This window comes from Engystomops pustulosus, chromosome 3 (genome assembly GCF_040894005.1).
Source record: "Engystomops pustulosus chromosome 3, aEngPut4.maternal, whole genome shotgun sequence".
Taxonomy (NCBI): domain Eukaryota; kingdom Metazoa; phylum Chordata; class Amphibia; order Anura; family Leptodactylidae; genus Engystomops; species Engystomops pustulosus.
In genome coordinates, this window is record NC_092413.1 from 152183503 (window position 1) to 152206406 (window position 22904).

Sequence of the window (22904 nt, forward strand, 5' to 3'; positions counted from 1 at the left end):
CCCTTCACCGATCAGCAAGCTAGCCTACTGTTTTCAAGATGTCAGAAAGCACATGTATAGTCTTGATGACAGTGGCCCACTTCAGATGGTTATAGCTTCTGAATAGTAGTTCTGGTATTAAAGAGTTAAACTGTTCCCTTAAATATCATTCTTCCACTGAACCAAAGATATCCACTGTTAAAATTTAAATAAATATTTACTTTATATACAACTTTAAATTCCTGGCTAACTTTAACTGTGGATATCTCTGGTTCTGTGTGATGAGATATTAATACAAGAAACACAAAAACTGTGTTTCTAGGTGTAGTTGTTCAGAAGATATAACCGTTTGCATTGTCCTCCTGTAAGGTGATGGGAGAATGGAGGAGCTGCAGAGAGATAGAGAGGAGAGTGAAACAGTGTAACAGCCTGTAAAGCTGCGGCATAGAAGGGCTCAGGTAACACCCCTCATACCACTTCAGGCTCATTAGCATCATTTTAAAAGTTGATTTTAGAAGGAAGGAAGTCATGGACAACAAATGTAAGAAGATTACCAGTGCCTGGATCTATGATCTATGAGTAAATTTCCCTGATTTATCATGATGGATTTTGATGGTAGATTTCCTACCAAGAAGTGGACATGTTCACTTTAATTTATTTTCAAGTTATTATATATTTTTACAGGTTTTGCAAGCTTCAAAGTATAAAGAAAAGACTATGACAGCAGTGTATACGTATTTTTTTCTAATTCCCAATTTGTACTACAGATTAATATGTGTAGATCAATATCTCAGTATCGCAGAACACTCGGTACATGTGACATCTTGACTACACAGAGATATTGCCAGCTGAGATCTTAAACTGAAGACGCTGCAGCTATACACACTAATAATTATTACTACTACTATTATGTAGCTTATCTCATTATTATCTAACATCTTGCCCTATCCCATTCCTTTTAGCACAAAACACCGCTCCAATTTACAACACCAGAAACAAGGAGGACAATGGCTTCACAAGCCAAGAACAGTGATATAAATAGAAAGGGAATTAGGACTAATTGGTGCAATTAATCATAAAAAGCATTGTGCAAGGAGACAGATGTTCCTGAGGCAGCATATTTGCAGGTGACAAATCTCAAATTCTATGCATGAAATATCCACAGTAGACTGTAGAGATTGGGTGCAATACACTGCTGTACATTTTGTACAGTATAAAACTCTTCCACTCAGCAAGATATTATTTTTCCAATATTAACCTATTCTGTATGGTTTCTGCATAAAATGCTTGACCTCTTTCTCCTAACTTACAACAAATCTAGTAGTCATAAAACATTGAAAACTTATGGATATTCCCAACTCTTAGGTCAGCATTTTCCTCAGTGTCCCCCATGACGGTCCCACCTAGAGGAAGACTCATTGAACTCTGAAGGGACAGGAAGAGAAAGGGTATCCAGTGTTCTTCCTGTTCCTGCAGAGGCAGGGAAGTGAGAGGATCTCCCTTTCTCTCTGCCCTCCTCCGGAGGGTGAGGGACTAGGGGGGCACTACAGAGGTACGGCGTATGCAGCCAAAACCTCACCTCTCCTGCCTCGATTTGGTCCCCCCTTTCCTGGCCATGTATGGAGAGATTTCAAGGCCGGCCTGGTCAACGGACTACCCTGTATGGCACGACTGCCGACGGTGGATCATATCTGCGTTCCACAGGCCCGGAATGACGGCTTCCGGTTTGTCAGGGCGCACCGGAAGTGATGTAAATTTCTGGCCTACCTTCGCGTCCTGGATCTCGGGAGTCAGGAACGTGTAATGGTAAGCTTTAAAAACCTCATGGCGATCTGTCTTAGGTCTCTTGCTTTCAGTATAGAGGTTGGTGGCTAACCCTATATGTCTCTACACAAAAATAGGCATCATCACTTACCATGCTCATTGCTCCCTTTCTCTTATTTCTAGTATGGAGGCAAACCCAGACAAGGTCCCTGTTTTCCTACCTCCGACTTCCGTATGTCCGACTGGGGTGAGAAGGGAGAGGGAGGTCGGAGCTCTGGGGCTTCCCACATCTCCCCACTATCTTGTCAGCTTACTCTCACTCCTTGCTACTAGGAGCGAAAAGCGAAAGATAAAGAAGAGGACAAAAAGGAGGAAAAGAAAGATGACAAAGGGAAAACCAAAACCACTCTGTCAAAGAAGTGTAATATGTACTTTGCCAAATTATCTGACTATATATAAAAAGCCCTTATGTAAGGACTGCATAGATAACTTCATGAGATAGTATCTCTGGTATGAGATGGTATCTCTGCGTCAAGAAGGACCTCCTCCTTCTAAGGAACAAAAAAAATGCAGAGCCTCAATTAGACTTGGACCGATCTTGCTCCTTGCATGCCAACCAGGAATATAAACAGATTCTAGAGACTCTAGAGAAGAAGATAGAATATATACAAGAGGGTCTTCCATATCAATAATGCTTTACAGGATATTTATTTCAGATGAATGGAAAGATCCCGAAAAAGGGTCTCAGTTGTCAAATAATTTAGAAACAGACCCCTCTTCAAAGAAATCTGATGCCATTCCCAAAGTAGAAGTGCAAGTGACAAAAGTGGTCAAAAAGACCAATCTGCCTTTGGAGGATGCGATCCAGCTAAGGGACCCGATGTATTAGAAAAACCTGGGAATCTGTGATGCGAAATATGAAGACCATAGCCACCACTTCTGTAGTTGGAACTATATTATGCTGGATAAATGGACTGGAGAACTAAATTGTATAAGGGGCCCCTAGAGAGAAGCTTCTGTAGATGCTACCTCTCCTAAAATCTGCCCCCACCTTAATAGCAGATGCTTCAGCGGAAGGGGTGAGATTCTCAGCAAAGGAAGGTGCCTTGTCCAACATTGCCCGCAGGTCCCTATGGCTGAAGCAATGGTCAGCGGACTTCCGTTCAATATCTAGGCTTAGTGGGATCCCCTTCTTAGGAGAATTTGGAAATCACTTTAATAAAACTGTAAATTTATGTTCTGTAATATTTTGTCTGTACATGCACCTTCTGAATTGTAAACTGCTATAGAATATATTGGTGATATATTAATAAAACGCATTATTACTTATAATACTGAGACAATGGTAAATACAATATTGTTTAATAATAAGTTACCGACATTATGCTGCTCAAATACTTTCATGAAGATCGATTGTAATGTTCTTTGTATTGAAATTTGTATACTAACCACTAGGTGGCGAAATAACACAGTGATATAAATACACTGAATCTTAAGAAAAAAGCTTATTTCCTGATTTGAACCAATATTAGATATGCTGCTACATACTTTGATAAACCTTAGATCTATGTATCTTACTGTAATATAAATAAATGCCCTTCTATATTAAAATGAAAAATAAACCAATACACAACTGTATTTGCAGGTAGCATGTATTATAATCAGCTTATAGTCACCTTAGAGTCCATATGCTCTGTGAACACTGTTTCTGTCTCATTCTTGAAATGTGCTGTAGGTCATTTATCATTGGTTATCCTGAGATTGTTTGGTGGAAAAAGTCTCAAAGTGTCCCATGCAGGGTGTTTTGGACTTTTCACTGCTAAAATAGTCTCACAGGACTATTTCCACCTCTGCATTAATCTGGCATAAACATACAACTACTGCTAAAGAGCAACGCCAGATTCATGACTCGGGACTTTTTGCAAAAAGTTACTAAAAAGTTTTAAAGTTACTTCAGTCCCCTGCTGGTGTAAGTGTTGTAATATGTTATGCTTTTTGAGACTTTTGTGGGACTTTTTGGAAAAAAAAAATCCCAGACAGAAAGTAAATCATAAGAACATTTATTAACCCCTTCATACTAGTACGGCGCGCGCCGGGTCCCGGTGCATGGAGAGGGCTCGCGGGCCGAGCCCTCTCCATAGCCAGTAAGTCTTTGCTGCATATTGCAGCAAAGGCTTACCGGTAACACCCGCGATCGGTGCTAGCACCGATCGCGGGTGTTTTCTCCGCAATCACCGCCGGCACTGCTGCCGGCGGCCTCAAAGAGATGGCGCCGCATGGGCGCCGCCATCTTGTCGTGGATCGCTGCTCCCCGATGACGTCACGGGGAGCAGCGATGCGTCGCCATGGTAACCTCGGGTGTTCCGAACACCCGAGGCTACTTCGTTTTAACCCATGCATTACAATGTGCTAATTGCACATTGTAATGCATGGGGAGTAAAATCCACATATACTGCCATACTGTAGTATGGCAGTATATGATAGGATCGATCAGACTACCTAGGGTTAGAGTACCCTAGGGAGTCTGAAAAATAGTAAAAGTAAAAATAAAAAAAAGTAAAAAAAAAAAAATTATAATAAAAAAACCTAAAAATTCAAATCACCCCCCTTTCCCTAGAACTGATATAAAAATAAATAAACAGTAAAAATCATAAACACATTAGGTATCGCCGCGTCCGAAAATGCCCGATCTATCAAAATATGATAATGTTTTTTCACTATGTTTAACCCCGTAACGGAAAATAGCGTCCAAAGTCGAAAATGGCATTTTTTTGCCATTTTGAAAAATATAAAAAAATGATCAAAAGGTCGCACAGTCCCAAAAATTATAGTAATGAAAACGGCATCAAAATTCGCAAAAAATGACACTATCCACAGCTCCGTACACCAAAGTATGAAAAAGTTATTGGCCCCAGAAGATGGCAAAATAAAAAAAAAAATTTTGTACAGGAGGTTTTAATTTTTTTAAATGTATGAAAACATTATAAAACCTATACAAATTTGGTATCCACGTGATCGTACCGACCCAAAGAATAAAGTAGACATGTCATTTGGGACGCAGAGTGAAAGCTGTAAAATCCAAGCCCACAAGAAAACGTCACAAATGTGGTTTTTCACCATTTTCACTGCATTTGGAATTTTTTTCCCGCTTCCCAGTACACGCCATAGAATATTAAATACCGTCACTATGAAGTGCAATTTGTTACGCAGAAAATAAGCCATAACAGAGCTCTTTATGTGGAAAAATAAAAAAGTTATAGATTTTTGAAGTTGGTGAGTGAAAAATGGAAGTGAAAAAACTAAAAAAGGCCAAGTCGTTAAGGGGTTAAACGGCAAGTGCCACTTTAATGAATCTCATGGGCAGCAGAGCTCCAGAACCAGACATAAAACTGTCGCAAAGAGCCTGCCTCATGATAAATAACCCCCGCTGTGAAGGTCTGTGGTGATTTGTAGGGTGCAGCACATCAGACATATTATATTACCCCTGCATATTATTGAAACAAAATACTACAGAAAGAAAAACTATATTCTTTTAATTTGAGGATAAAAGGGAGCTTTATATACAGTATGTGTATGGTTGGCCTATTATGACTCTGTAATGCTCAATGGCTGTATAGAGCCATGATATGTACTTGACAGCTAAGTGGGACCTGTGATCCCCTGTTCTGATGATCCAGTGGAGGTCAGACATTTATCCCCTCTTTTCCCTCCTCTCTGCTCTCATTAGTCACTGTCTTGATTGTTAGCTCCGTCTCCCTTTATGGTTTGGAATCAATCCTGTGTATAAAGTCAATGGGGCACATGTATCATAGTTTTTGGCTGGCACTTTTTCAAGTTTCCTGAAGTCATCCTACTTAATCATTGCAATGTATCTTATGTTTTTCCCTTCATGATACATGTGATGAGTTGCCTGTTTAGTCTCACTTTTGCAACTTTTTGTGGTGTGCCACTTTTTAGTCCAAATAGTAGCTCTCAAAAGTAAGTCTGGGTCTAGCATGCTCTGTTTTGGGACTTATTAGGTGCAAGAATGGAACAATTTCAGAGCCCAAAAGTCTCACAAGTTGAACAAACATCTGGTCTACAAAATTAAATCCGGCCACTGCATTACATTCTGGAGGCAGCTAACTCCGGTACCAAAAAAGTCTCAAACTGTAAAAGGTTGCACAAAAAGTCTCCCCAAAAAAAAAAAAAAGAAATAGGAGTGATACATGTCCCTAATGGAGGCTGGCCTTCCCTTTTCTCTATTATGCTAATGTGACAGGGGCTGTCTAAACATCATAAGTAGCCCCCTATACATATCCCATGTGGTAAGGTCTAGACATTGTTATCGAGAAATGCATTGACTAAAAAATATTTTTTCAGAGGGTTTTTTGTCCGTGAAACATTTAGCATATATTTATGGCATATGAAGAAGAATGCAAAAACAAAAGAACGAAAGAGATGTGTATGAATGACAAGAAATAAACTTTATTATGTTATACATTAAAACATACTTAAAAACCCAGGAAAAGATGGGTACATATCACATGACTTCCCCCGAAGGAACCACATGTATGGATGGTATAACCACCATATAAAGCAACATAGAGAGGTAAGTAGGCATAAAAAGATACACAAAGAAATATATGAAAGTAAATACAGGACCACAAAAGTATATAGGTAAATAAATAGTTAAGTTATAACCACAAATGAGGTCAGTGACAAGCCGGGTCCGCAATATATAAATCACAAAAAGATAAAATGTAGCTCTACATTACCAGGTAGTGAGGTTCAGTCTGGGGGAAGAAAAGACGCCCCACGCGTAACGCCCGACACAGCGGGCTTCGTCAGGGGATGAAGATATGAAGATATGAAGAAGAAAGAGCAATAATAGACCAAATAGATGATTGATATGGATCTGATGTGTACTCTGAATACTCACTTCACTGTCATGACCTTAACCAATCGTCACATTTATCAGTTTGTGGAAATTGACTTATCCAACAAAAGATAACGCAGCCTAACAAGAATGGGCTGAACAGGAATCTTTCTCCACAAACTATATGGAGACACTCCATCTGCTCTATAACATGCTGCTCGTACAATATTACAGCTTTGTTTAACGCTCCATAGTGTAAGGTAAACCTCTGAAATGTTGATTCTACTTTAAGCGTACATACACCTAAATTGCTAAAATACAAGAGATTGGAACTAATATGCAGAGAAATCACTTTTCAAAGTGAAACTCTTCCTGTTCTAAAGAACACAACAAGGAATTTTCTTATAAAATAAATAAGTCATAAAATGAACTGAATTATTTTATTCAATATATTTATATTTGCAAAATAATAAAAAAAACTATCTTTCGTCTCTCTTTTTTCCACACTAATGAGACACATCACGTTGCACCCCTTACACTTTAAAATTAGGTAGATTCACAATTTGCTGCTTTAGCTGAAATTCTGCGCACTGGGTAAATGAACCTAAATGAGCTGGCTTGGAAGGTTTACAAGCACATATAGTGTGAACAGTAAAAGCAGCTTGTCTACACATAAAAGTATCAAAACTCAAGACTTTACTGCTAGCTAATCTATTGGGAAACGTACTAAGCCAGTAGACTGCCAAAAGGCTGGTTTCCTACTGTATCACAGAGGACATTAAGCACAATACTGCGGAGTAATACATCATTTGTGTGCCAAGTTTACATAGAGTGTTTTTATAGTGCCCTGGATCTTCTGCATAGTGTAAAATATAAGGAAAGGTCATGTAAGAAAGCTTTGTGATATCAAACCATACATAATTACCTTCTTCCTACCTCTATTGTATCCTAATTTGGACATACAGGCAGTCCCTGGGTTACGTACCAGATAGTTTCTGCAGGTTTGTTCTTACGTTGAACTTGTATGTAAGTCGGAACTGTGTACTTTATAATAAAGTTTTTGGGTTTCTGTGACAATTGGATTTTAAAAATGTTGGGTTGTCATAAGAACCAGGATTAACAATAAAGCTTCATTGTAGACACCAGTGATAACTGTTATAGCTGTTTATTGTAGCCTAGGACTAAAGTACAATAAATTACCAAAATCCAGAGGTCCGTTTGTAACTAGGGGTCGTCTGTAAGTCAGGTGTTCTTAAGTAGGGGACCGCCTGTATATGATAGAAAATGCTATGTGTAAAGGATACATATTAACAGAGTAGGACACACAGGGAAGGATAATGGAGGATACAACAGATACTTTACAATTTTTTTTAACAGAAGTCAAGTTCATTAAAACCACACTGTACATGACTTAAAGAAGCACATCCCCCAAACAACGTCTTTGGCCACCCTTTGTATTTCTCGGTATCAACAAATAATCACATTATTCTCATATTTTCATCCATTTACTTAGACCTGGTGTGCATAACCTACATTTTTTTGAGTGCCACCTACTGTTTAACTTCAAGGTGCCACACTAGCAACCAGCACCCTAAAAGCGGCAACGAGACTATGCAAGCAATATATAAAAATACAGATCCCTGACATAACCATAAATACAGCTCCAAAATAGACAATTAATAATAGAGACTCAAAAGAAGATAATAATTATAATAGAGAACCAGAGCAGGCAATAATAAAGGAGAGACCCCAGAACAGATAAGTATACTGGGAACTCTAGAGCAGACAAATTATACTGGAGACCAAGGCTGTGGAGTCAGTCAACCAAACCTCTAACTCCGACTCCTTGATATCTCTAACTTTCACATACATGGATAATGTTTAAGTAATACATTTACTGTAATAATAAGGCTTTTTATCTCCATAAACATACATATTACTTAGGTAGAACATAAAAAATATTTATTTAAGAATTTCATAAATTGTAATAATGCAAAACTTGCACTGCATCTTGCACCTCTGGTCTGAGATGTATCCACTCGCTTAGCAATTCTTCAGCCCCCAGTCTTGGGCACTCCATCCACTTATGCCATTGTTTCTCAAATTTCCCAATTGCCTTCCCTTTAAGTTTACCCCCAGTTCCATTCTGAGAGTAGCATTTATTATTCTCTTAACATCCAGTCAGTGTCTTGCAATAGTTTGATGAACCTGATAATGTCTTCACTACCGCAAGTTGCTCTACTTTAGGAGCATCCGGATTCCCCACACAACCTAACACACAAACCTTCGACTCATTCAGCATTTCCACTCCAAACACTCGGTCAATCAACTCACCAACCCTGTCCTACAACACTCTGAGTGCTGAACATGTCCAGAACATGTGCATAATATCTGCCAATCCACTGAACATCTTGGATATCTATAATTACTACAAATCCTCATTTTCCATGGCTGGGGTATAGTAGGCTCTAGGAAGCAAAAACAATTGTGATCGTCGCTGTATAACATTCAAAGATAACTTACACAAAGACTCTAGCGCTTCATCTGACTCCTCATCTTCCAGAACTGCTACATCCACCTCCCACTTGTGACGTTTTTCTACCATCTAAACGTCCAATACCTTTTCCAACACCTCACCATACCAATAAGAATAGCCTGGACCTTTCCCAACATTACCCCCAGTGAGGATGTAACAATTTTCCATAACTCAAACTGAGTCTGTAGACTGTGTCTCAGTTACTAGTACTGGAAAAACATGTGTCTGGGAACACCAAACTCCTCCAACTTCTGGAACGACTTCAGTATTGATCCCAAGTATAATATATACTCCCGTTATATATCCCACCTCCATACATCCTCAAGTATATATACCTCTCTCAAATAAGGATTATCCCACATAGGAGTGAATTTAGTCCAAGGAAAAACACCCACTAATTGTTTGTATACACGTAACACCTTATGCATCAATGCTAATGTCGGATACAGCCTTGTTCTACTCTCTAGCCTTCCTGCCTCTAACATTGCCACTGGGACCAATCTTTCCCCAAAATGGCTAACCATCCATGAACAGTCAGTTTTGATAAATGGTTGAACTTTCAATATCAGGTATTTCTCTGGGAACAGCTCACTAAGTGTTTCACATCATAATGCTGCACCATCTAGCAGCGCTATACCTATAATGCTATACCTATAATACTTGAAATTTCATGGGTGTGTTTCTGTATTTCTGAATTTGAGATGTTTGAAAACTGTTTCCCCCTCATTTTTCTTATATGGTGTATACAATCCATCATGGCAACTAACCTCTACAAACATGATCTCAGAAGAAAATTAATCTAAAACATAAAGCAATATACAGAGAGAACAAACATGGGACAGCCCTGCCTAAATCCAGTTTTCCTGATTACTCTAGCAGTTCTAAGATAAGTGCAGACATTCCTTTCCCTCTGATCTGTAGGGCAGAAGCATTTATAGGGCATTCCATAATTCCCCAAAATTCTGATGAAAAAAATATTCAGCACAAATAATTGTAACAATTTATTATATATTTCATACTCTCTGTGCCTTTAAAATCATGGATTTTATTCTTTGTCTATGGGTTCTGACACTAGTTGTATGTTCTGGTATCAGGACCCAGAACAGAGCAGTGAGCGCAACCAATAAGTACTTATAGTTCCCAGGTCTTCTCCTGATGCAGCTCTGCTATGGGTATTGACGTCAGTGCATATGCCCTTCATCAGGATCCAGGAGAGAACTGTACTAGAGGTCTTGGGAGCAATTAGTACTTCTTGGTTATACTCTCTCTCTCCATGGCTGGGTGCAGGCCCCTACCTCAAGCTTTGTGGGCTGTGGGTCATGCACCCCTGGTTTAGACCATGTGAAAGCTCTTAGTTGCACAGCATCCGTTGTTTGAGTCAGTAGTCTGTTTGTTCATTTACAAAGAGAAACTGACTTCTAGTCTGATCCACCAATTAGATGATTTAAGAATTATGAAGTCATTGGTGGTCATATGGTCAGTTCATTAACAGAAGATGGATTAGGTAGCAGACAGCCCCTTTACAGTGTAGTGGTCAGACCAGAAATCTACAGATCAATTGCTATTTATTTGAATGGGAGCTTAGCTGCAAGGTTCACCTAATACACAGAGGTCAGAGTTGTCCTCTTTCTGCTCCATTCTATGGGGCTCATTTACTAAGGGTCCACGGACCGCGATTCCGTCGGTTTTCCCGAATATTTCCATTTTGCCCTGAATTGCCACAGGTTTTTGGCGCACGCGAGACAAAAGACTGCTGAGATGTAAGTTTAGCATTGGTTACAGTCTGCGCTTAATGAAAACAACTCAACTTTAATGAAAACAACATCTCAAAGTTTACTTCTAGTTTACTCAGTAGGATGCCCCCAACTGGCAAGATTTGTTTTGATGGACTCATGATTGTGTGACCGCTGCTTAAAAACTCATAGCATCCAATTATATTACACAGGTTTTTCTAGATAAAGAAGGAAATTGTAATCACTGTTTTGTTGCTACAAGTTACTCCCTCACTATATGTAGCATTTATATCATTTATACCTTGCTGTAATTTTCTAAAAGCTCACAGTATTTTACATATTTTTCAGGTATAACGTATGAGTAATATAAATGAACATTACACAAATACTGGTGGGACTGTTTAGGAAAAATACAGTACCTTCTGTTTTTTTAACTTGCTACTAATGACTAAAGCACAAACATATCAGCAAGAAATTAATGCAGTGCTCAAAGGCTATTTGTAGAATGTCACAGGCAGAATTTGCCTAGACTAACAATTGTCTGCAAATGGGTTGTTAAAAGTAGCAAATACTGCAAATTTTAAATTGTTTTGCAACACTGACCTTGCATTTCCTCAGGCTCGGCCATTTTCAGTGCTTGTAGTGAGGCCGACGTCTTATGGAACAATATGCCTGACCTACTCCCTGAGGCCTGTTGTATGCCATCAATGTATAGAATGCAAGGCATGAGGATCATATAACTGCAATTACATTACCCCCTCTTTTCTTTTCCTAAACAAAATCTAAAAGGGTAGTTACTATTTATACTTGATTTTACCATATATATATATATTACTATATTATTATTAACACCAACACTACTAATGGAGTTTATATATGTAAAAGCTATGGAAAAGCAATAACATTTGCACCCATAAAACCTCGTGTTGAAATAATAATGTAAAAATACCCTATCATACCATACAATGAAAATGTAAAAGTTGAATTTTAGGAAATTTGCTAATTCAAAAAAAAAAAAGTTAAATGTTGCATGTTATTATTTAGACCCCTCTCCTATTTCGGGTCATCTCTAAGATGTTTCTACTTGATTGGAATACATGCAGCTGATTGGACTGGATCTGGAAAGAACCGCCCCTGTATTTGTAAGGTCTCACAGCAGACCATGCATATAAGAGGACCAGCTAAATCATGAGGAAGTACTGCACATAGAGCTGAAAGACAGGATAATGTGGAGCTGCAGATATTGAGAATGTTGCTAATAATTTTTGGCTTCACTAAAAGCTCTAAAGCCCAGTATCCTTTATAATGGAAGATGCTTGGAACAAGCCAGGCTCTTCCTAGGGCTGGCTGCCCCATCAGATTAAGTGATCAGGATAGAAAAACCTTGGTAAAGAAAACCTTTCACCACCTGACTTATATGGAGATTAGCATTCTGTACAGGCTGCTACACAGATTCAGGGGCAGTTCGAATTTTCTTTCTAGCCCCCACGGCTGTGGAGATATAAGTCCTGGTATCTGACCATTGTAATCTGTGTTTGGTCAGAGAGGAGGAGCTGGAGGCGTGTATTATGCTAATACTAAAATACTGTGTTAATGGGCAATATGTCTGCCAAGAAATGCTCATTTCCATCCATCTTCCCCCTAACTGGTACTTTTTAATAACTTCAAAGTAATTCGGTTAGATTGTTTCTTTATTTTTCAAGTTGTTATTTATACAAATGGACTTTACATTTTACTTATAATAATATAGGAAATTATGATATTGCAGAAGTGACCACAATTATTGTTGCCTAACGACATTGCATAGTAGATTCTGGTTCTACAGTACATAGCAGCACGGGCTGGCAGCGGTCCATGCAGTGGGCTGCTCATCTCTATACACTTGGAGACAGAGTCTGTCCTTTTGCCTTTTGCATCCGGAAAAGGAGTCAATGCTACATCCTACACGAAAGAAGCCAGACTTCAAACTTCAAAACATTCAAATTATCCAAAATTATATACATTTAAATTGAAAGAATGAAATTACAAGAATACAGATTTTGAACTTTCCAACTGAATGAAGTTTTCAACTTCAACCATCCATCCCAGTTTTGCTTAAAATTCTTATTTCCTATTAGACCTTGTTCCCACATAAGTCTCTCATAAGAATAATACTCATTCGTCAGCACCCACAGTTAGTAAGTAATAGCACACATAAAGTTCAATTGGTTAGATATAATGATTTGATGTCACACTCCTACGTACATTGCTGAACACAGCGTTGCGGTTGTTCACAATGAAGTGGAAGTTATACCAAGAGAATAAGCACACTTATTTAATCAGTTAGTAGATAGTACGCACAATACTTTATTTATATACAGTTTAATCATAAATCGGAAATGACCCAGGGTTACATTAGAAATGGGACTTTCTGGGACAGGAGAAGTTTAATCATATTTGCCCTCATACAGATTGTATATACAATTGTGTAGAAGAACTAGAATATTACAATAAAGATAACATTACCAGTGACTTCAGTTGTAAAATGTAAATGGTGAAATAAACTATTTTGAAACTCATCCAAAATCTTTAAAAAAGACGTTGCCAAGAAAAGATTGATCTCTCCCTCTCCCTTTTGTAATTACTAGGAAGCAGCTTAAGCCCCCCCCCCCCCCCTCCAGCACCCAGTTTGCAGGTTCCTCTAATAAATACCATTGGAGCCCTTTTTTAGGACTAATGTTTTAGTGGCTGATAAGTAAATCTTTTATTACCATAACATGCAAATTAGTGAAAGAGGCTAGGAGTAGCTCCTCCACAGCTATTTACACCCAGTAGCCTCTATTGATCCTCTTACCCTGAGATCTTTGGCGCACAGTTCCTGGTAGAGTACACAGAGTATGTATGCAGAGCCGGTAGCTGCCCGTACTCGGCTTCGCATGGGCAGTGGCTCCGGCTTCGGAACCCAACATGCGCAACCATCAGCTCAAATGCGGACAGGTGCGTGCAGCTACCAGGAGCTACACACAGAAAATATAGTAGGAGGATCAAAAAAGGCTACTGGGGTGTGGAATGAACGCCATGTAGCCTCAGTTCCAGCTACTCGATGCCCAAGTAGCATCTCTCAAAAATTAGCATATTAGGGCAATAAAAGATTCACAAACTCATCAGGCACTGAAGGATTAGCCCTAAAAAAGGCTCTTATGCCATTCATTAGTTGAACCTGCCACCGGATCTACCTTAATAGGTAGATCCGAGATGATAGGTTTCCTTTAAGCGTGAAGGGCATTAATTGCTGAGGGGAAGGGGGAGGGCTGTGGTGGACATCAGTTGCTGGGGGAGGGGGGCAGGGTAAATACAGAAATCACTTAGGTGACATGGCCTGGGAGGTATTATTAAGTGTGGATATTGTTAGGTGTTGTCTCCTTTCACTGCACATTATTAGTAAGGGGCCATTAAAGTGGTTGTCCAAGATATAAAGTTCCGACTTACATACAAATTCAACTTAAGAACAATCCTACAGAACCTATCTCGAATGTAACTGCCTTTTCAGAAATTATTACATCTGCCCAATTTATCTGATATGGGCTGCAGAAATTCAGGTGCTTGGTGTTGAAACAACCCAATTTAAATGAATGGAACTGCTTGTAATTCACAAAAGTTTGTTTTACAAATCATTTTAGCATACAAGAAGTTACTTAAAAGGGGTTGTTTAGAGTGTTTTTGCTTTTTTCCAAACAGTGACACTTTTGGCTATGCTGTTGATTTGTAAAGTGCCAGTAAGTTACTAGTTAATCTACCAGTAACTCACATGCTGTTAAGAAGTCGTCTGACTGACAGACCCCCAAAGTCCTCTCCACGAGGGAGCTCCATGGCAGTTCATACCTCCACCATAACACTTCTAGCCGATCACTCGGCAGGGAACTGCCTCATGTACTGAACAGATTTGTACTGCAGTTCCCTGCATACTGGGTGGTCGGGTGCAATTACTGTGTAGATAATTTACTGATGAGGAGCCATCATTCTCCGCATATGGGAAGTTCTCAGAGGTCAGGACTAGCAATATGTCATAATGTTTTAACATGGAGGAATCAGGGAAGTAATGATCAATGGTACAATCTCATATCATTAAGATATGAAAACACTTTTTGATTTGTAGTAGATTTACCACTGGGACCCAGACCCAAAAATAACACTAAAGAACACAAGTGGTGTCATATACTAAGATACAACATCACTTTCTATGCCTTTAAGATGATTTACCAGGCCAGAAAGAAGAACAATGCCCAATACAAATATAACAAACTTTGAGAACTGACTATCATCACGTTGAATATGAGGCTCTTCTAATTTTTTTCTTCTACTGAGGAAATATCTTTCATAACATGAAAACATTTTCTAGAGGTGAAAGGACTACACGGTGAAAACATGTTATTTTGCAGATTTTTTACAGTTGACTTTCTTAGCCACTGCCCCAAGGGTTGTCGGATTCATAGAGAAATTATATAGAAATGCTTTTTTTCTGTCTATTATCTTTTAAGCCTGATTTGCCTTTTGTAGTAAAGACCTTAATTTGCCTGAAAAAATTGGATTATGTGTAAAAACATACACAGCAAAGAAAATGTTTGACTATACTTGTTTCACTTGTGTTCATTTCAGGTCATGCCAGGTCATAGACTAAATCAATCCCTCCTAAAATCATTGTGAAAGGGGGTCCATAGCAAAAATGATTAAGAGTCCCTCCTGTAGAAGTCCTGAGTGGGAAGTTCACATTAAAGATGAGAATAATATTCGATCACTGGAAGATCTATGAGCATGGGCTGGTCGTTAGACTGCGATGAGGAAAGAGAGTAAGGGAGGTGCAGCATTGTGCAGAGCTTTGTGGATGAGGGTTATTAATTTAAACTGTACTCGGAAGAAGACAGAGCTTTTTGACTGAAATACAAGTCTGGCTACTAAATTAAGAATAGATTGTAGAGGAGACGATGGAAAAAACAAGAGTGAATCAGAGCGACTATGAGTGTTTTACAGGTTTCAATTGTAAGAAAGGGGGAGATGTGCAAATTATTAAATATGTGGTGTAATGGAGGGGTCAGGGTCCAGTACAACCCAAAGAGAGTATGCCTGCTGCCTCAGGTTATGGTGATACCTCAGACTGAGATTAAGAAGTCAAGTAGAGAGAGATCATGATGTTAGAGACAGCACAGATGGTCATCACTGGTGGTTTGCAGACAAAGGTGATGTCACATGAAGAATCATACAGTTGGGTATCATCAGCATAAAGATGATACTGAAAGCCAAATCGGCTGATGGTAACCCTCGCTAAAAGAGTAGAAGAGAGAGAATCAGAAAAGGAGACACCTCTGGATTTAACAGTGAAGAGATCATTGGAGACTTAACAGCAGTTTTATTGGAGTGAGGAAACCAGATCCTGGACACTTCTTCCATGTGTGGGGTACAGAGGGAATGGGATTCATGGAGTCAGTGGATTGTTAAATTAGTTCCTGTCGAAAACAGTCAATTTTATCTTTAAAGTAGGTGGCCAGATCTGCTGACATTGTAGTGTTCGCACTTTGTGATAAATGACTGGGTTTTGGGTTGCAGTTTGGGCACCACTACCCTAGGAGATCGCATCACTCATACGATGTACTGCAATATTGTAAATACCTCCATTCCCTATTAGATATTGGATTGTTAAATAACATGCCAGGAAGCCTCACAGAAGCTCCTGGCTTTTATGGCAATCACTCATTGCCTCCCCAGGGCAACAGTTACCCCAATATGGTTCCACTCATGAACTGCAGGCAATAAAATGCATCAGTCACACTTCATCATGCCATCTAGTGCCTCAATCAGTCCCAGCACCATTTGTTAGGTAATGTATGGCACATGTCGCTTCACATATTATTTCTATGGAATCCTCGCAAGGAAGAAACCTAATAAAGTAATAGATATAAAATGGCAGGAACAGTATCATGAGCCACATTGAACATCCCCTGCTCCAACACAGAATAACAAAGTGGGTTAACAAGTGATCTGGTTAAAATACTAATTTCCATTCCCTTCAGAAGTATCCCCAAGAGATGGCACCGAGCAGCGCAGGCAGAACACTAATGTCTACATATTTTCAGTTTGATTAAAATGACGCTCTATTAATTGGACTAAGTGCAGTGAAGGGAATTGACACACAATTTCCCTGTTATTGCTGCTGAGATCATGGACTAATCCTGTATTTAGGTGAACGGTTATTGATGATGGGATTTCATGCATTGCAGATCTAGACAATGGGTCCCTCCCCAATGTTAAGGATTATCCCTCATTATGATTAAAGTGATACAACTAGATTACTATCAGGATAAAACCTGGACTGCAATAAGTCGATTATTATTTCCATTATAAATTCTTTATATTTTTTTAGTGTGAAAAATAAAATTCAGAAACTCCTTACATAAGAGGCGTAACTTGTAGTGGCTGGGTCCCACAGTAAACTTTTAGCCAACCCCTCCCTTCCCCCTTTGTATTGTTTATAGTACGGTTCTCTCCATATGGGCAGAAGACGCCTTATAAGCCCTATATAACTTCTAGGCCTGGATGCAACTACAATATTTCCCCCACTCTCAGTTAGCTCTAAATTTCTGGGCCTGCAGCCATCCTTCCTAAGAGCAAAATCAGGGCGTAAAACCATGATGTCATACTGAAACAATTTCAATTCTTCTGACTGCCTAAATTAGCTTTATGATGATATATTCTGGTAACTATAGCTTTGTTCCATCTATGGAGCTGTGTGAGGGTATATGTCGATCTTTATCATTTTTAATTAAATTAATTACAGTTACAGAGTTGAGGTACATGTTACTTTTTAATCACTTTTCATTCCAGCCAGGTGCAAGAGGGAGGAGGGGCTCCTCACCCCTCCTCTCTCCATTGAAAGCCAAGTGGCTGCCCCCATATTACGGCAAAATATAGGACCTGTCCTTTATTTTGCATGGTGACCACCTGGCTCGGTCACGGAGCCGTGAGACAGTGTGTGGGGTTGCCATAGACGTTTATGGTGGCCGTGATGCGGATGCAAATTGTGCCAACATATGTCATTGTATCCTTGTCCTGAGACAACCAATACAGTTGAAAGAAGGAAGGGAAATTCAGATTACATGTACAGTATTATTATATTGTTCCTCCATGGCCCTCCTTGCAAGAAGTCCAATAATGACCAGATGCTATATGTACCTTCTGACTCTTCTGCAGTCCCACGAAGCCTCTGAGTTGTGCCTCTGGTAGCTCTACAATAGATTCTCCAACACTGGTGCAGGTTGTCCCTCTAATGTGATTAATAGTATAAATCCTATACTGTAACATGTTTGTACAGTGACATCACTGGGGGTCATTTACTAATTACTGATTTGCACCGTCTTTCCCTGAATTGCCCCGGGTTTTTGGCGCATGCGATCGGATTGTGGCACATGCGATCGGATTGTGGCGCATGCGATCGGGTTGTGGCGCATGCATGCGACGAAAATCGGGGGGCGTGGCCCTCGGTAAACCCGACGGATTCGGAAAAAACGCGGAATTAAAAAAAAAAAAAAAATGTGTCGCTTGACGCGCGCTTACCTGCACCAGGAATAGGATATTGAACTCCGGCGGACTTCAGCGCAGCAGCGACACCTGGTGGACATCGGGCGCACTACCTTATTGAATCGTTGGAAGACCCGAATCCTCGACGGAGAATGTGCCGCTGTATCGGGTAAGTAAAATGTGCCCCACTGTGTTTTTTATCCTTGAGATGTGACATCACTGTGAATATTGTACTTGTTATTGTGTTTATTATCCCCGTACAGTGATATCACAGTGTGCACTAACCCTACAGTCTAACATCACTTACTGTACTTATTATTTTTATACTGGGACATCAATGCTTATTATCCTTGCACTGTAACATCACTATGTGCATTATTCCAGTACTGTGACCTCATGGTGTGTATTATACCTGTGCAGTGGCATCACTGTGTATATTATCCTTGTAATGTGTCATCACTGTGTGCATTATAACTTTACTGTAATATTACTGTGTGTGTTATCCTTATTTTGTGACATCACTGTATGTATTATCCCTGTACTGTGAATACACTGCATGTATAATCCCTTTAATGTAATATCACTGTATGCATTATCTCTGTACTGTGACATCACTGTGTGTATTATCCCTGTACTGTGAATACACTGCATGTATAATCCCTATAATGTAATATCACTGTGTGTAGTATCCCTGTACCATGACATCACTGTGTGTATTATCCCTGTACTGTGAATACACTGCATGTATAATCCCTTTAATGTAATATCACTGTGTGTATTAACCCTGTACTATAACATCACTGTGTGTATTATCCCTGTACCATGACATCACTGTGTGTATAATCCCTGTACTGTGATATCACTGTGTATTTTATCCCTGTGTGGTGTGGCATTAGTGTGTGTATTTTCCCTGTACTGTAACATAACTGTGTGTATTTTTACTGTCCTGTGATATCACTGTGGCAATTATTCCAGTACTGTTTCCTCATGGTGTGTATTATCCCTGTGCTGTGGCATAACTGTGTGTATTAGTTATGTACTGTAACATCACTGGGTGTGTTACCCCTGTTCTGTGACATCACTGTGTGTATTTTTACTGTACTGTGATATCACTGTGGTAATTATTCCAGTACTGTAACCTCACGGTGTGTATTATCATTGTGCTGTGGCATAACTGTGTGTGTTTTATTTATGTACTGTAACATCACTATGTGTGTTACCCCTGTTCTGTGACATCACTGTGTGTATTATGTGACATCTATCATTACCTAAGCCTTTTGAATGTGCCATGGCATAGTGTGGGTTGTATTGCTATTTGACACCATGGTTTCTAGCGCCCCACCACCACCACTACCCCACTGTCTGATGACCATGTGTCAAATTATAAAACAATCCCTGAAGTGCTGTATTATTATATTATATGTCCTCCTATAATATTACATAAATAGTAACGAAAATGAAAATATGTGAAGTGCTACTATCCATACTGAAAAAGGTTTCCTGCTGCCAGACCGTTCTTTGACACTTGGAGTTGTTACGTTCACATGAATTATGAGTTTGTTATTTTAGCTCTAGATCAGCTGCTTTGTCGATGCTCTATTCCCATGTGCCTGCCTTAAATGCTCAAGTCAGCATATTCAAGGTAGACAGCTTTCTAAAGGCTTTGCAAGGCTGAACATGCAGAGTTAACTCATTCAATGTACTGGATTCTCATGCAAAACGTGACCAGTGCCTAATTTTATCTTGTCCAGCGCAACCTTCCTTAAATAACAGATCCCATTTATCTACAACATGTGACTCTGACTTATATCAATCCTTTACAGCTCTCAACATTTTCATTACAGAACATCTGAGCTTTGATTGGTTACTAAAGGCAATAAGTATAAGACAGCTCATGTGTTAGGTAATATGGATAGGGATGCAGAGATAGGGGGCAGATTTATCTGAGAAATGTCTGAGATAAAACTGTTCCAGTTGCCCATGGAAACCAGTCAGAGATCAGTTGTTATTTTATAAACAGCTGTGGGAAAATGAAACTTGAGTTCTGATTGGTCAGACACTTCTGATAAATCTCCCCAGACAAAGAGACAGTCGGAGACAGTCACGGAAAGAAATGGTTATAGACAGTCACTGAAAGAGGCGGTCAGAGACAGTTACTGAAAGAGATGGTGAAAGACAGAGAATGTCAGAGACAGAGATGGTAAGTGATAGAGAGTGACAGTGACAGAGACGGTCAGTGACAGTCAGAGAGAGAGAGACAGTCAGAGAGAAATATAAATACATATAAAATATTTTTTGCCAACCCATTCTATTTTGTTATTTCTAAGAACAGTCTTTTCCTATCCAGGGTAGCGCTGAGATCTATAGCTAGCGCTCTATAAACAACAGATACATGGAAGCATAGCAAAATGATTTTAAAGGTAACCTGTTACCAGATACTCTTTTTTAGCCTCCCCCACACCACCACAGACAATTAATAGGGTATCCTCAAACTGTTTGCATCGAAATTCTGTAATTTGTAGATGAAATGATAATATATATTAAACTTTAACTGGCTCCCTACCAGTTGTGTCCCTTTGTGCCCTGGGGCGTGTTCATCACAGAGCCGAGTCCCTACCCTTCCTGTGTAAAATGCTCCTCTTTCTTCAATTTGAAAAATAAAACTCCTCCCAATAACTGCAGATTGCCAGAAGAGGAAGCGTAGACAGGGCAAGCAGTCACTGGGAGGGGGAAATATATGATGAACACACACACTCGGGACACAGCTGCCAGGGAGCCAGGTAAAGTTTACACAACAAAGTAGCATTCACAAATCATCTTCTCAGCCCCTTTCTAGACAATTTGCATTGCGTTTCTATATGTTTATCTCCAACCTGATGATTGGTATACTATGGGCCCAATCGAGGGAATTCTTCCGGCAGGGGTCCAACTCTATCTTGCCGCCCCCTCACTCCTCTGTGATTCCAATTCTCATACCTGAGCACAGGGCAGCCATCAGGAAATTCGGGGCCCCATACAGCAAAAGTGTCTGGGCCCCAACACACCCCAAAACCGAACAAGCCTCCTGCCCCCCGCAGTGACCTTTCACAAACAGGGTTTGAGGCCTGTTGCTACTACAAGGCACACTCTTCTGGTAGATTGCCAATAGGAGTCATACTTTTGGTCAAGTATATTTATTATAGTGCAAATATGGCATCAAAAACTAAAGCATGGTGAACAGTAAACATATAAAAGTGTTTAACAGACAACATATAACAAATATAACATTATAAAGTGCAATTGCTAGGGCCGCCACTATCTTTTAATGTTTTAATAAAGAATTGTGTTAATTACCAGTGGGGGTGCTCCAGTGCACCTAAGGGCTCTTTACGTCACCCTGCCACCAGTCCTGAGGTAATCTGAAGTCCTGGTACCTGTGCCTGCTCAGCAACCTCTGTGAATCACTGCATAAGGGTCAGGACTTCATATTTCCTCAGAACCAATGGGAAGGAAAAGAAGGAGCGTTCATTGCATGCCCCAAGGAAACCTAAAGTCCCAGCACCTGCACACTGATTCACAGAGGCTGCTGAGCAGGCACAGGTATCGGGATTTCGGATCACCGCAGGACTGGCCGTTGGGTGACATAAGGAGCCCTTAGGTGCACTGGAGCACTCCCACTGCTCCTAAGCTGGTAATTAACATAATTCTTTATAAAAGCATTAAAGGATAACCATAGAGGCCATTTTGATGGAACTTACAGTGCTGAAGTCAGGGTCATCAGGTGCATAGCATGATACCTCTGCCACATACACTGTGCCCTCTGTATATAGTGCCATATGCCCTCTGTGTATAGTGCCACATTTTAACAAGTCGCATCATTGTGTTTATTATCTCTGTACAGTGACATCGCTGTGTGTATTATTCCTGTACTGTGACATCACTGTGTTTGTTATCCCTGTACAGTGACATCACTGTGTGCATTATCCCTGTACTGTGACATCAACGTGTGTATTACCCCTGTACTGTGACATCGCTGTGTGTATTATCCCTGTATTGTGACATCACTGTGTGTATTATCCCTGTACAGTGACATCACTGTGTGTATTATCCCTGTACTGTGACATCGCTGTGTGTATTATCCCTGTACTGTGACATCACTGTGTTTATTATCCCTGTACAGTGACATCACTGTGTTTATTATCCCTGTACAGTGACATCTCTGTGTGTATTATCCCACTGCAGGAAGAGTATATACCCCTCACACTACAACTGACCACACTGTTCCCCCACATATATCATATATACCCCTCACACCACAACTGATCACACTGTGCCCCCCACATATATCATATATACCCATCACACCACAACTGACCACACTGTACCCCACATATATCATATATACCCCTCACACTACAACTGACCACACTGTTCCCCCACATATATCATATATACCCCTCACACCACAACTGATCACACTGTGCCCCCCACATATATCATATATACC

At 39.8% G+C, this 22904-nt stretch overlaps 1 protein-coding gene across 2 annotated transcripts in view; it reads right to left on the reverse strand.

Annotated features, from left to right (window-relative positions):
• FGF12 (fibroblast growth factor 12) overlaps positions 1–22904 on the reverse strand; it is a 346268-nt gene that overhangs the window by 264895 nt on the left and 58469 nt on the right. Inside the window, exon 1 of one of the 2 annotated variants that reach the window (XM_072142590.1) lies at positions 11474–11494. The exons of the other annotated variant lie outside the window; for it this stretch is intronic. Coding sequence (XP_071998691.1) covers positions 11474–11480 — 7 coding nt within the window. The 5' untranslated portion in view covers positions 11481–11494. Of the gene's footprint in view, positions 1–11473; positions 11495–22904 lie in introns of those variants that run through there. 2 annotated transcript variants of the gene reach the window in all.